This window comes from Leopardus geoffroyi, chromosome C1, assembly GCF_018350155.1.
Source record: "Leopardus geoffroyi isolate Oge1 chromosome C1, O.geoffroyi_Oge1_pat1.0, whole genome shotgun sequence".
NCBI lineage: Eukaryota > Metazoa > Chordata > Mammalia > Carnivora > Felidae > Leopardus > Leopardus geoffroyi.
Genome location: NC_059328.1, coordinates 78,313,359 through 78,327,919, shown reverse-complemented (window position 1 = coordinate 78,327,919; position 14,561 = coordinate 78,313,359). Strand labels below are relative to the sequence as shown.

Here is a 14,561-nt window from a genome sequence, read left to right as displayed (position 1 = left end):
AAAATAAATTAGATTGGCACTTAATAAGGTTATTAAATGAAAGGTTCAATATAAAAATTCAGTTTTATTGTTTTGCTATAGCTGTTTAGAAAGAATGAGGCACTAAGTTATATTGCATTCTTTTCTATCCTTAGATGAAATTCAAAAGCTTTTTGTTAAAAGTGCCATGTCTCTTTTCAAAACGTTTTAATGTTTATTTTTGAGAGAGAGAGAGAGAGAGATTGTACAAGTGGTGGAAGGACAGAGAGGGAGACACAGAATCTGAAACAGGCTCCAGGCTCTGAGCTGTCAGCTGAGAGCCCGATGCAAAGCTTAAACCTGTAAACTATGAAATCAGGACCTGAGCCGAAGTCAGACACTTAACCCAGTGAGCCACCTAGGTGCCCCTCTTTTTTTTTTTTTAAGTTTATTTACTTATTTGGAGGGAGAGAGAGCACATGGGAGAGAGAGAGAGAGAGAGAGCGCGCGTGCGCGCACAGGAGAGAGAACCCAGAGCAGGCGCCACACTGCCAGCACAGAGCTCAGCGCAGGGCTCGAACTCACGAACTGTGAAATCATGCCCTGAGCCAAAACCAAGAGTTGGATCCTTAACCGACTGAGCCACCCAGACACTGCAAAAGTGCCATTTCTCTTTGTTCTATGTATCTTCCATTCCCCTCGAAGTTTACATTGCCCTGGATTATTCTCAATCTGATAGGACCTCAACTTAAAAAACAAAAATAATCATGTTAAAGAATACCTTCAAACTGCTTCTTCATAAACATTTTAATGTTATTTTCACCGAAGTATAAATTAGATGATTAACTGCAACTTTAGCAATATAAATCTAAAACTAGAAATAACTTGTACCAAATAACCTTGTGTGTATATATGCATATATATGTGTTTGTATCACTCAGAATATGTGTACTATACATAAACCAACAAAAGCAGCAGGCTACAATTCCCCCCTGTGGTGGAAATTTTTCAAATATAATATGAGACATGTTAAAACCTCTTTAAGACAAGTTTTTATTCTGTACACCCAGCAACAGAAGTGGCTGTTCAGGAAGAGGTTAGAGAAGTTGTTCTGCAGAGGTTTTTGGCTTCCGCACCTCTGAGATTATACTGCTTATTGCCAAGAAGCATGTGTGAAAATCCCCTACTCTGGGCCACATGATGGCGCTTTTAGCTCTGTCAGCATTAGCCATTCACCCCATTTTGATCTTTTAAACTATAATTTGATTCTCAACATTTGTCCTTCCTTCTTAGTTTTAACTCCTGATTTTTTAAGTTACAAAGAAACCGCTTTCCTTCAAAGATTTGTCAGAGCCTGTAGTGAACAAAACAGGATTTATAAATGGAACTATATGACTATCTAAATGAGCGTACTGTCTAAGAGGAACAAATATGTGGTCTGTCTCTGGCCACCAAGTGGGTGAAAAATTTCTAACTCACAACATGAGATGCATCATACTGCGTCATGACCCAGTCCATCTAGGTCAATGTTCTGTCTCTGACACGGCATCAGGAGACATTTTGGGAGGAGCACTGCTGTTCTTCATGACATTGAAGATACACTCCACATATTTTTTCATATCTTAATAATAAAAATGAGGGACTTGAAAACCTCTAAGGCACCTTCTGACTCCAAAGCCTCAATCGAAGTATGGAGCTAGAATTCATGAATTTCTCTATATCCTTCTTAAAGCTACTTACACATTTTAAGCAATGAGATACACAGCCTTCTATGGTATAAAATAGTATCTTAGCAATGTTAAGGGATACTAAAGATTTTAGTATTTTGGAGTCTGGTGAATAAATTTATATTAGCTTTCATAACAATATAAGACTAAATTGAGTCAAATTCAACATTCTGTTTCCAAAGAGTATGGAAGATCATAGTGTCCCTGAAGATGCCAACTTCAAGTTGTTCTGAACATGCTATAATATATTCCTGGGTTTCTTCATAATTTAAGAACTCTTAAATTATGAGTTCTTAATCTTTCATCAGCCTTTATCTTTATAGACTAAAGAGTTCAAATTATTCAAGTCAGTAACATTTATTCTAAATTCTTAAATGAGACAGACTTCCCTACAAAATTTTCCCAGTCTTATGCTTACAATTTTAATTTTCACCACTTTTTATAAATAAGACATTTCCTATCTAGGAAACTTTCACTACAGTAGCAGTTGACTGACTCAGAACTGCAAAACATTAGAACTAAAGGGAACTAAGAGTTTAATTGCAACTTTCTACTTTACCAATGAGGAAACTGAGACTTAGTGTTGATAAGAGACTTTCCTATAGTGAAACAACTAAAAACCTAAGCTGGATACAACAAAACAGTACTTAAAAAAATTTTTTTTTTAATGTTTATTCATTTTTGAGAGACAGAATAAAGCATGAGCTGGAGGGGGGCTGAAAGAGAGGGAGACAGAATCCAAAGCAGGCTCTAGGCTCTGAGCTGTCAGCATAGAGCCCAACGTGGGGCTCGAACTCACTGACCGCTAGATCATGACCTAAGCCAAAATCAGATGCTTAACCGACTGAGCCACCCAGGCGCTCCAAGAGTACTTTTAAAACTGCATATTAGAATTGACCAACCAATTAAGTGGATTGCTATCAGCATTAAAAAAAAAAAAAAAAAAAAAAAAAAAAAAAAAAAAAAAAAAGCAACAGAGTAGGAGCACCTGAATGGCTCATGCAACTGGGCTTCTGCCTCTTGACTTCAGCGCAGGTCATGATTCCGAGGTCATGGAATGGAGCCTGCATTTGCTTCTGGCCTGACAGCACAGCCTGCTTGGGATTCTCTTTCTCCCTTTCTCTCTACCCCTCCCCTGCTTGTTCTCTTTCTCGCAAAATAAAATAAATAAACATTAAAAGGAAAAAAGCAATAGAGTAGAAAGTATCAGGCTGTTCAAGTAATGAGGATAAATATCATTTTATAAAACTTTGTTTCAGTTACATGTGTACTGAATCATAACATAAAATATACTTATAGTGGTCAAAAATTTTGGAAATCATTGCAATAAAATACTCAATTCTTTGAGTGGATTTAAAATTTTGCTCTTATTTTTAAAATTTAAAATTGTTTAATAATTATTAACATCAATAAAAAATCAACAATAAAACAATTATGATTATGATTTAATTATGAAGGTGATGCAAGTTATTATGATGATGGCTTACTTTAAGCTAATTAAAAACATCTCTGCCATACTAAATGCTGCCATTTAAAAGAAACCATTTTTCCCCTTTAAAGGAGATAGGTTTTGAAGTGTTACACCCCATACTATATGCAAAGAGACTTTCTTTAAAAGTCATATTTCTGGGGGCGCCTGGGTGGCTCAGTCAGTTGAGCAGCCGACTTCAGCTCAGGTCATGATCTCGCGGCCCGTGAGTTCGAGCCCCGCGTTGGGCTCTGTGCTGACAGCTCAGAGCCTGGAGCCTGTTTCAGATTCTGTGTCTCCCTCTCTCTGACCCTCTCCCATTCATGCTCTGTCTCTCTCTGTCTCAAAAATAAATAAACGTTAAAAAAAGAAAATTAAAAAAAAAGTCACATTTCTGTAGAGCTTATATGTGCAACAGCTAGAAAAGCTCTTTAAAATAATATGAATTCTAGAATTCTGATCATTAGAACACATAAAATATAATAAACATCCTCTGAAGACACAGTGACCTCTAGTGGATTCATGAAATAAACCGACATAATTCATGCCCATAAGAATTTATAAATTAAAGTAACACGCAACCAAATATAAAAGATACTAATATGATTATATACTGACAAGTATTACACATAAGAGCTACAGTTAATACTATGTACATTGTGACAAATGTTTATTTATAGATTATTGGTTACTTCAAATCAAAGAGAAATATAATAGAATCCTAGCAACGTTCAGAACCTATCACAAGCTTAAGAAATATATTTAATTTTTCTGAGATTGTTTGATAAAGATGTTAGATTAAATTGTTTCTAAGGACCTTTCAGCTCTTTAATTATGATCCTTTCTTCTTTAACTCATCTTGTACATCAATGTCAGATCAAATTCTGTTCAAAAGTGTTTGATGGCTCCCCAATACTTGTCCCCATTAGAATAAGTACAAATTTGTTTCACTTGTATATTTATTATGCCATCCAATTAAAATTTCAATTTAAACTCATAGGTTGAGTTTCATTAAGTGTGTGTGTGTGCTCGTACAGGTATGGACAGCCTGCCAGTAAGTACTAAGCACTTACTACAAACATTGCATGTAAATTAAAATAGTTTTTTGAGGGAAACCAAAGCCGTTTTCATTTTTCTTTTTTGGTGAGGTAGGGAAGGGCATATAGATAAGGTAGAATTTCAAGAACTACAAACAAAGTGACAGACCTTCATGTTCTAGGAAAGGTGGGTGTTATGAACATATTAGAGTAAGATTTTAGAAAAAGGTTAGAGAGAAGAACTATTTTCAATTAGCTAAAGCAAGTACCAATAACTACATCTGAAGAATATAAAGATGACAGGAAGGGTAGTTTGGTAAATGGTTTTAAAGCAGGGATGAGGATGAGCTAAAGTAGCAAGTAGAGAAGATATCACTGGAAACAAAGTTAGGGATAACTTAAGGAAACAGTGGTCTTAACAGCTGGGGAATAGAATACAGCAATATGTGTAGCTGTCATAAGGTTGAAAAGGCGATGAGCAGATCTAGCCAAAGAAATGCTAGGAAAGGAGAAAAAAGGGATGCCCGGGTGGCTTAGTCAGTTGAGTGTCTGACTCCTGATTTCAGCTCAGGTCATGATCTCAGGGTCATGAGATCAAGCCACATGTCAGGCTCCACACTCATCAGTGAAGTGTGCTTCATATTCTTTCTCTCCCTCTCTCTCTCTGCCCCTCTCCCCACTTGCTCTCTCTTTCTCTAAAGGAAAGTAAAAGAGACAAAAAGTGATAGTTAAGAAAGTGCTCGTAGCTCCCCATTCACCTTGGACAATGCTACAACCTTTATTCTTCAAATGAGAAAGGCTAGTGGAGAAATAGTGAACAATTTAGTCTTCACTATGTGTAATTCAATTAACAAAGGCTATAGGGTGGTATGTTTTACATATTCTAAACCACACAGCATTGGATCTGCAGGCAAAGGTGTCAGCCAACAAAGGGACTGTCATCAGTACAAATGATGCTAGTTCAAACTACAGTGGTTTCATACTACCTTGTGCATCAGATAAGACTTTAATAAGAGGTGTTTTTTTTTTTAAGGCAAATATCTTTAGTTACCTTGCATCACAGTACATTTATGTCACTAAGTTTATTTAGCACTGATACTATTTTACCACTAATAACACTGCCTTGTGTTATAATATTCTTTATGAAGCATGAGTTGAGACCTTATCTCATTTAAGCTTGTCTGAATTTAGACAATACAGTTTGATTACATAACAATTTTTGTTACCTTTACTGTATTATGGCATTTGTCCCTCAATAATAAATTTTCTCTCAAATTCAGCAACTACTAAAATGTTGTAAATGTTTAAACATTTCCCAAGCGGCAAACCCCAGGAATATTCATAAACATTTTGCTAAAAATTAAATTGGATTTCTTTAAATTTATAAAATACTGTACTGATTTTTAATAAAGATTGAATGAATTAGTTACCTGAACTTTTTAACCTTAGTACATAGTTTTCTAACAACAAAACAAGTTCAGTGGATCCTCAGTTTTAGTATCCTGAAAAACTTTAACATTCTTACTCTAGAATTATAATATTAATAGGGTTAATAGAAATAACTTGCATAGCAGAAAGCAAAGTTCAGGTGTTGTGATTAAAACAACAAAGAAACAACTTTTATATTTACTTTCTGATTTTAAGTGTAAAATCCTTAATAACTAAGCTAAAAATATAACCATTTCTCCACAATGAAAATGTATATGATGTTAACATTCTTAGGAAACTACAACTACTCTCTATACATCCCAAAAAGTAGAAAGAAATTATTGGAATATATGAACAAATGTATATGTAATGATTTAAATTACCTTTCCTCTTCTCGAACCCATACTGGAGTTTTAGGAATTTGTGCTTCAAAAAACTTAGATGCTTTGTAACAAAAATTGCTGCAAAAACACTGAAAAACATTTTAAAATCAGAAAATTATTTTTTTCTTACTGTGAAACACAACTAACTTATGTACAGAAGAGAGTATAAAACATAAACATGTAGTTCAAAGAAAATAATGAAAACCCATGAATCTACCAACCAAGGTAAGAATAAGGTATAGTACCTTCGAAGCTCTATTATGTGTCCATCTTGGATAGCATCACTTTCGACATTCCCCAGAGGTAACCACTATCATATTCTGTGTTCCTTATTCCCTTGCTTTCCTTTAGTTTTGCTATCTATAGAAACATCCCTACAAAAGATACCATTTAGTTTTAACCAATTTTAAACTTTGTCTGAATGTAATCATATTGTTATGTTCTCTGAGTTTTTTTAATTTTTTTTTTTTCAACGTTTATTTATTTTTGGGACAGAGAGAGACAGAGCATGAACGGGGGAGGGGCAGAGAGAGAGGGAGACACAGAATCGGAAACAGGCTCCAGGCTCTGAGCCATCAGCCCAGAGCCTGATGCGGGGCTCGAACTCACGGACCGCGAGATCGTGACCTGGCTGAAGTCGGACACTTAACCGACTGTGCCACCCAGGCGCCTCTGTTCTCTGAGTTTTTTGTTCCAAGTTATAGTTTTCAGATTTTTGTAGTTGTGGCTTATATATACATTACATTCAATAGTGTAAGTATATTACCATTTATTATGAATAATTGAGTTGTTTCTAACTTTTCTACTATCTCTACAATGTGACTATAAGCACTTTAAGAATTTTTAAAATTAAAAAAAATTGTGGTCAAATACACCAAAATATACCATCTAAATTGTTTTTAAGTGTTACAGTTCAGCGGCATTAAACACCTTCTCACCGTAGTACAACCATTACCATGATCCATCTCTAGAACTCTTTTTATCTTGCAAAACTGAAACTGTACACCCATTAGACAATAACTCATTTCTGCCTCCTCTTATAATCACCATTCTACATTCATAACTATGTATCTGACTACTCTAGTTACCTCATGTAAGTGGGATCATTTAATATTTGTCCTTTTGTGCAGGCTTATTTCATTTAGCATCATGTCTTCAATGTTTATCCATGTTGTAGCATGTGTCAGTATTTCCTTCCTTAAAAAGGTTGAATGATAGTATATCATATATTTTGTTAACCCAACTAAGAAGAAATGGGCAAGAGATTCTTTAAAATATATACCAAGAATAGAAAAGCCAGGTCATAAAAAATGTGTGAACTTGACTTTACTAGATAATACCAAAGAAGTTCTCAAAAAAGTTGCACCAATTTTATTTAACCAGCAGTTAAAGAGTTTCTAATATTGTCAAATTTTTATAATTTTGCTAATTTGGAGACTGTAAATCAATGTTTTTATTTGCTTTTCCCCTGATTAATAAGGCTGAGCATCTTTTCATATTTCATTATCAAGTTCCTTCTATAAAATTTCTACAAGGTTTTCTGTCTTTTCCTGGTTATGAATCTTTAGTCAGTTATATGTGAGAAATACATTTCCTTCTAATTTATCTCATCTTTTCACTCTTTTGTGGAAACTTCCAATAAGCAAATGTTTTTAATTTTAATGTAAAAAACATCAATTTTTCCTCTATGGTCTGTAATATTTCTACCTTAAGAAATTCTCTGAGTTTATAAAGATACTTTCCCATATTCTCTTCAAAAAGATGTTTATCTTTTAAATTTAAGTCTGTAGCCTACCTAAAATTGATTTTTTTATGTACACTGAAATAAGGATCAATTTCCATTTTTTTCCATATGGATAACTACTTCTGTCAGTACTATTTTTTAAAAAAATTCATCCTTTCTCTACTGATCTACAATACTCCTGTTGTCACATATAAAGTGTCCTCATATGTGGTTAATCTGTTTCTGGCTCTCTATTCTATTCCATGACTTACTTGCCTGAATTGTGCCAGTATACACTTTTAATTTTTAAACGTCCGAATATTAATTAAAGCATAAGCAGTTTTTTCTAACACCTTGAAGGCAATATTCACAAATAAACTTTTAACATGACGACCATCTAAAAGGCAAACTTCTAAACAATTATTTTTAGAATTCCATTTAGTGTATTAAAAATTAACTGCCACATTGAAAAAAGCCTTTAAGCTTACCTTTCTTTCAGTAATATCATAGACTTTATTGGTTTTGGTAGAAATCTTATACTTCTGTTTTGGTACCTAAAGAAAAGAAAGTACAGCTTAAGAAGAATTCAAGTAATAAACATAAACTTTGTTGTAAGATTAAATCATCCACAAATCTTTGGTTAATTCAGGTAATTAGTTCATGACCTCAGTTCCATTTCTTGTACTATCTACAAAGTACTTTGTTAAATATAAAAAATTAAAGCTTCTATTTTACTTTATTATACTTTATTTTTTTTATTTCAGAGAGAGCATGTGAGCAGGGGAGCCTGATGAGGGGCTTAATCCCACAACCCACCCAACCAATTGAGCCACCCAAGTGCCCCTAAAGCTTCTATTTAAAAAAATTACTTACAATTCCTAGTTTTTTCTGACATAAAGGATAACCGCAGAGCTTGATAATAGAACGCTCATCCACGACATCGCTGTAGTGAGCAGGTGTGATGAACTTCCCCTATAATGAAATGAGAGGGGCATTCCCCCACTAGATTATTAGAAAAGTTCATTTATCAGCTCTCTAAGCCTCACAGAGCTCATCTGAAAATTCCGGGATAATAACAGTCTATCTTATAAATATGATGTTAGAATAAGAGGAGAAAATAAAGGTAATAAACGTAGAAAAACATTTGACAAATAGTAAGCACTCAAAAATGTTAGCTATTATTAAAAAAACAAACAAAAATAGCCCAAAAAAACTTCTGTCTCAGGAGACTATGAATCGTTGTAGGTAAGTACTTCATGAAGTAATTCTGAGGCAGGAAAAAGAATTGGTGCTATAGTCATTGCTATACCAAAGCAAAATACTGAAAAGTTTATTTTATTTAAAAAAATATTAAAAAATAAACCATGGAAAATAAAATATAATTTACCTATTTTTGAAGCACAGTCTTAAAAAACAAAGTGTATCAAACGTGTCATTGTGATCCCTGACAAATTTTTGTGCAAAATTTTCCAGTTTCTGAAAAATGTGTATAGGAGACTGGTGAGATGGTACTTATAAGCTAACACCAAATACTTTCTTTGATATCTTCATGTTCAAATCTCAACTCTTGTTTCATAACTTTGAGATCACTTTTGAACAAGTTTTTCTGTTTTCCCAGGGACTGAATAACTTTTTATTGAGAGTGATATAAGGTATTTGTTTCAAATGAAGCATTTCTGGTTTGTCTTTGTTTTTAGTGGTATCATGCATGCAGATTCTGATGTAGTTACATGTATCAATTTAAATACTGTCACATTAGAGGGGAGGAATCAAAATGGCTGAGCAGGAGGGGGATCCTATGCTTACCACATCCCTGGAACACAGCTAGATAAATATCAAATCATTCTTAACACCCAGGAAATCGATCTTAGGACTGAGAGAATAAGATGCACAGCTAGGGGGAGAAAAGAGGACATATTGTGGAAGGCAGGAAGGGCGAAGATGTGATTTGGGAGAGAAAATAATCAGTGGTGCTGTAGAAAGGAGAGAGCCCTAATTAGGAGAAAGGAGAGAAAGAGAGGGAATGAGCAGGATGCAGGGCATTGCACAAGGAAAACATTTTGCCAAAACCCCTGATGGGGAAAAAGAGAAGGGCTGATTATCCCAAGTTTTTACAAGCAGTGGAGCTCAAAGTCTGGTTTTAGAAGTCTGACCCATCACTGGGGTGGAGGCTGTAGGGCACAACGGTGCTCCTGTGGAGAAGGAGGGCAGAGGCCAGGGAGCAGAGAGCATGGTCTGAGGATGCCCTGGGTTGTACTGGCAGAGACAGTTTCCCCTCTTGGAGTGCATTTGGGAGAGGTAGCACTGCCTCTCCAGGGACAAGAGGGCCAGCAGGTACCACTGAGCTGCCCCATTCATTAGGATAGGAACAGAGACAGCTGTGGAGGGCAGCTAACCTGGACGGTGGCTTTTTGCTGTGTTTTACCATAAACTTCAAGTCCAGTGAATTTGTGCCACTGCCCTTCTGGGACAAACTGGCACCAGCCCCAGTGTTGTGAGACCCTTTCCCAGAGGATCTGAGTAGGTCCATGCCACACTGGGTGCATAAAATATGGAATTTTGAAACCTAGCCATCGCACCTGAGATAAACCATAGTAGCACTGCACCACCAGATGGGCAGATGAGTCGGACACAGACAGGGTGAAGGAAGAGATCTGAGGAATGCTTGGGACAAATGACGGGAGATTGTTTGCTCTTCTGTGAGCACTTCCTGAACAGTGGTGGGTACAAACTCCCCTCTCTGGGGACTAGAGAGCCAGCTGATGCCATTTAGCATGGATGGACTTCAGTGAGCAGTAAAGAGCCCACAGTAGAGGCTTGAGCTGCTTACACCAAGTCCTGTCCTCCCTGAGCTCTTCAGGTGCTTCTGAACTAGGGTCATTATGTCTGAGAGTCAGAGCAGCAGCAGGCCACCCTCCCAGAAGACCAGCACAACGGTCCTCCACACCCACCAAGTCTACTAACCACAGAATGCTGCAAAGTGTCAGCTCTAGGGGAAACAGGATCTATACTCTTAATAAGCTGACCAAAACACAAATACTTAAAACTAATCACACAGTGGACAAGGTACAAACACTCCCCATTACAGACAAGGAGAAATTCTGCAGAGGACAGAAAGAGCACCCAAAACACAATGGCAGAGTGCACACAGCATACACCAGAAACACTTCCTGAAGTGCTAGGCTCTGGACAGTATATGACCTCTTCTTAATACACACACCTATTACTGTTAGAAGCAGGACACATAACAGGCTTTCCTAACACAGAGAAGACAGAGACCTAGACAAAATGCCAAGATGGAAAAATTCATCCCAGAAGAAAGAACAAGAAGAGGTCATGGCCAGGGATCTAATCAAAACAGATATAAGTAATATACCTGAACCAGAATTTAAAACAATAATCATAAGAATACTAGCTGGGCTTGAGACAGCATAGAAGACACCAGGGAGTCCCTTACCGCAGAGATAAAAGAGCTAAAAATTAGGCCGAAATAAGAAATACTATAACTGAGATGCAAAACTGACTGGTATAATGAACACAAGGATGGAAGAATCAGAGGAACAAATAAGTGATATAGAAGATAAAATTATGGAAAATAATGAGGCTGAAAGGAAGAGGGAAAGGAAAATACTCGATCAGGAATGTAGACTTAGTGAATTCAGTGACCCCATAAAGCATAGTAACGTTAGTATCACAGGAGTCCCAAAAGAAGAGAGGAGAAAAAGGAAAAGAAAGTTTATTTGACCAAATTACAGCTGAAAACTTCGCTAATCTGGGGAAAGAAACAGACATCCAAGACCAGGAGCTATAGAGAACCCCCATCGAAATCAACAAAAGCAGGCCAACACTAAGACTACTGTAGTAAAATTGGCAAAGTACAGACATAAGCAAAGAATCCTGAAAGCAAGGAAAAGAAATTCCTAACCTAAGAGGGAAGACATAAGGTTAGCAGCAGATCTCTCCACAGAACCTTGGCAGGCCAGAAGGGAGTGACATGATATATTCAACATGCTGAATGGGAAAAGAGCAGCCAAGAATACTTTATCCAGCAAGGTGTCAACCAGAAAAGGAGAGATAAAGAGTTTCCTAGACACACAAAAACTAAAGGAGTTCATGACCACTAAACCAGCCCTGCAAGATATATTAAATGGGACTTTTTTGAGTGGGAAAGAAATACGAAAAGCAACAAACACTAGAAAGGAACAGAGAACATCACCAGAAATATAACTTTACAAATAATACAATGGCACTAAATCAAATCTATCAATAATCTCTCTGAATATAAATGGACTAAATGCTCCAATCAAAAGACAGTATTAGAATGCATAAAAAACAAAACCTATCTATATGCTAGCTACAAGATACCCATTTTAGACTTAAAGACACTAGCAGATTGAAAGTAAGGGGATGAAGAACCATTTATCGTGACATGCTAATGGATGTCAAAAGAAAGCTGGAGTAGCCATACTTAGATAAACTAGATTTTAAACCAAAGACAGTAACAAGAGATGACGAAGGGCACTGTATCATAATAAAAGGGTATACCCAACAAGATCTAATAATTGTAAATAATTATGTCCCCAACTTAAAGCACCCAAATATATTAACCAAATAATAACAAACATAAAGAAACTCATTGGTAACAATACAATAAGAGTAGGGAACTTTAACCCCCCACTTACATCAATGGACAGATCATCTAAGTAGAAAATCAACAAGGAAACAATGGCTTTGAATAACACATTGGACCAGGTGGACTTAACAGATACATTCACAACATTTCATCCTAAAGCAGCAGAATACACTTTCATTTGGGTGCACATAAAAAATCTTCAGAATATATCACATACTGGGTCACAAATCAGCTCTCAACAAGTAAAAAGAGATTGAGATCACTCCATGCATATTTGCAAATCACAATGCTAGGAAACTTGAAAGCGACCAAAAGAAAAAAATTTGGAAGGACCACAAATACACAGAGGTTAAAGCACATCCTACTAAACAATAAATTGAATAACCAGGAATGAAAGAAAGAATAAAAAAAATACATGGAAGCTCAGGGCGCCTGGGTGGCTCAGTCAGTTGAGCGTTCAATTCTTGACTTCAGCACAGGTCATGATCTCAGGGTTAGTGAGTTTGAGCCCCACATCAGGCTCTGCGATGACAGCATGGACCCTGCTGTCTCCCTCTTTCTCTAACCCTCCCACATTTGCTATCTCTCTCTCAAAATAAATAAAAATAAACCTTAAAAAAACATGGAAGCAAATGAAAATGAAAACATAACAGTCTAATACCTTTGGGATGCAGCAAAAGCGGCCATAAGAGGAGTATATCGCCATGTAGGCCTACCTCAAGAAACAAGAAAAATCTCAAATACACAATCTAACCTTACACCTAAAGGAGCTAGAAGAGCAACAGCAAATAAACCCAAAAGCCAGCAGAAGCGAAATAATAAAGATTGGGGCAGAAATAAATGATACAGAAACAAAACAAAACAAAAAAACCCAGTAGAGCAGGTAAATGAAAGTAGGAAGATGGTTCTTTGAATGAACTAATAAAACTGATACACCCCTAGCCAGACTTATCAAAAAAAGAAAGGACCCAAATAAATCACAAATGAAAGAGAAGAGATCACAACCAACATCACAGAAACACAAATAATCATAAGAGATTATGAAAAATTATTTGCCAACAAATTGGGCAGCCTGGAAGAAATGGACAAATTCCTAAAACACAAAAACTACCAAAACTGAAATAAGAAGAAACAAAATTGAACAAGCTCACAGCCAGCAAAAAAAAAAAAAAAAAAAAAGAAAAAAAAAAAAGCAATCAATAATGAAAAATCTCCCACACATAGAAGTCCAGGGCCAGATGGCTTCCTAGGGGAATTCTACCAGACATTTAAAGATGAGTTAATGCCTATTCTTCTCAAATTGTTCCAAAACAATTTGGAACAGAAATGGAAGGAAATGGAAGGAAAACTTCCAAAATCATTCTACGAGGCCAGCAATACCTTGATTCCAAAACCAGACAAAGACCCCACTAAAAAGGAGAATTACAGGCCAACAGCCCTGATGAACATGGATGCAAAAATTCTCAACAAGACACTATGAAATCGAATTCAACATAATGTTAAAAGAATTATTTACCACAATTAAGTGGGATTTATTCCCGTGCTGCAGGGTGGTTCAAAAGGCACACAGCCTATATTCCTCAATGGGTAAAAACAGAGCTTTTCCTCTATGGTCAGGAAAAAGGATGTCCACTCTCAATGCTATTATTTAATATAATACTAGAAGTCCTAGCCTCAGCAATCAGACAATAAAAAGAAATAAAAGGCATCACAAGCAGTAAAGAAGTCAAAATTTCATTATTTGCAGATGACCTGATACTCTATGTAGAAAACCTAAGACTCCACCAAAAAAAAGCAAGAACTGATACATGAATTCAGGAAACTCACGGGATATAAAATCAATGTACAGAAATGTTGCATTTCTTTTTATTTTTTTTAATGTTTGTTTATTTTTGAGAGAGTATGAGTGGGGGAGGGCCAGAGAGAGAGGGGTTCAGAGAATCTGAAGCCAGCTCTACACTGACAGTAGTGAGCCCGATGCAGAGCTCAAACTCACAAACTGTGAGATCAGGACCTGAGATAAGGTCAGAGGCTCAACTGACTGAGCCACCCAGGTGTCCCCCCAAACTGACTGCGTTTCTATACATCAAAAATGAAGCAGTAGAAAGAGGAATTAAGGAATCAATCCCACTTACAAATGCACAAAATATCATAAGATACCTAGAAATAAGCCTAACCAAAGAGGTAAAAGATTTATACTCTAA

At 36.2% G+C, this 14,561-nt stretch overlaps 1 protein-coding gene across 3 annotated transcripts in view; it reads right to left on the bottom strand.

The window, feature by feature from the left end:
- Positions 1 to 14,561, bottom strand: part of RPAP2 (RNA polymerase II associated protein 2) — a 99,346-nt gene that overhangs the window by 77,716 nt on the left and 7,069 nt on the right. For all 3 annotated transcript variants that reach the window (XR_006712453.1, XM_045478275.1, XM_045478276.1), the window contains exons 4-6: positions 8,598 to 8,696; positions 8,213 to 8,278; positions 6,002 to 6,090 (exon numbers count right to left, since the gene is read on the bottom strand). Coding sequence is in view for 2 of the 3 variants with exons in the window: in XM_045478275.1 (XP_045334231.1) it covers positions 6,002 to 6,090; positions 8,213 to 8,278; positions 8,598 to 8,696 (254 nt within the window). In the remaining variant the exon portion in view is untranslated. The remainder of the gene's footprint in view (positions 1 to 6,001; positions 6,091 to 8,212; positions 8,279 to 8,597; positions 8,697 to 14,561) is intronic.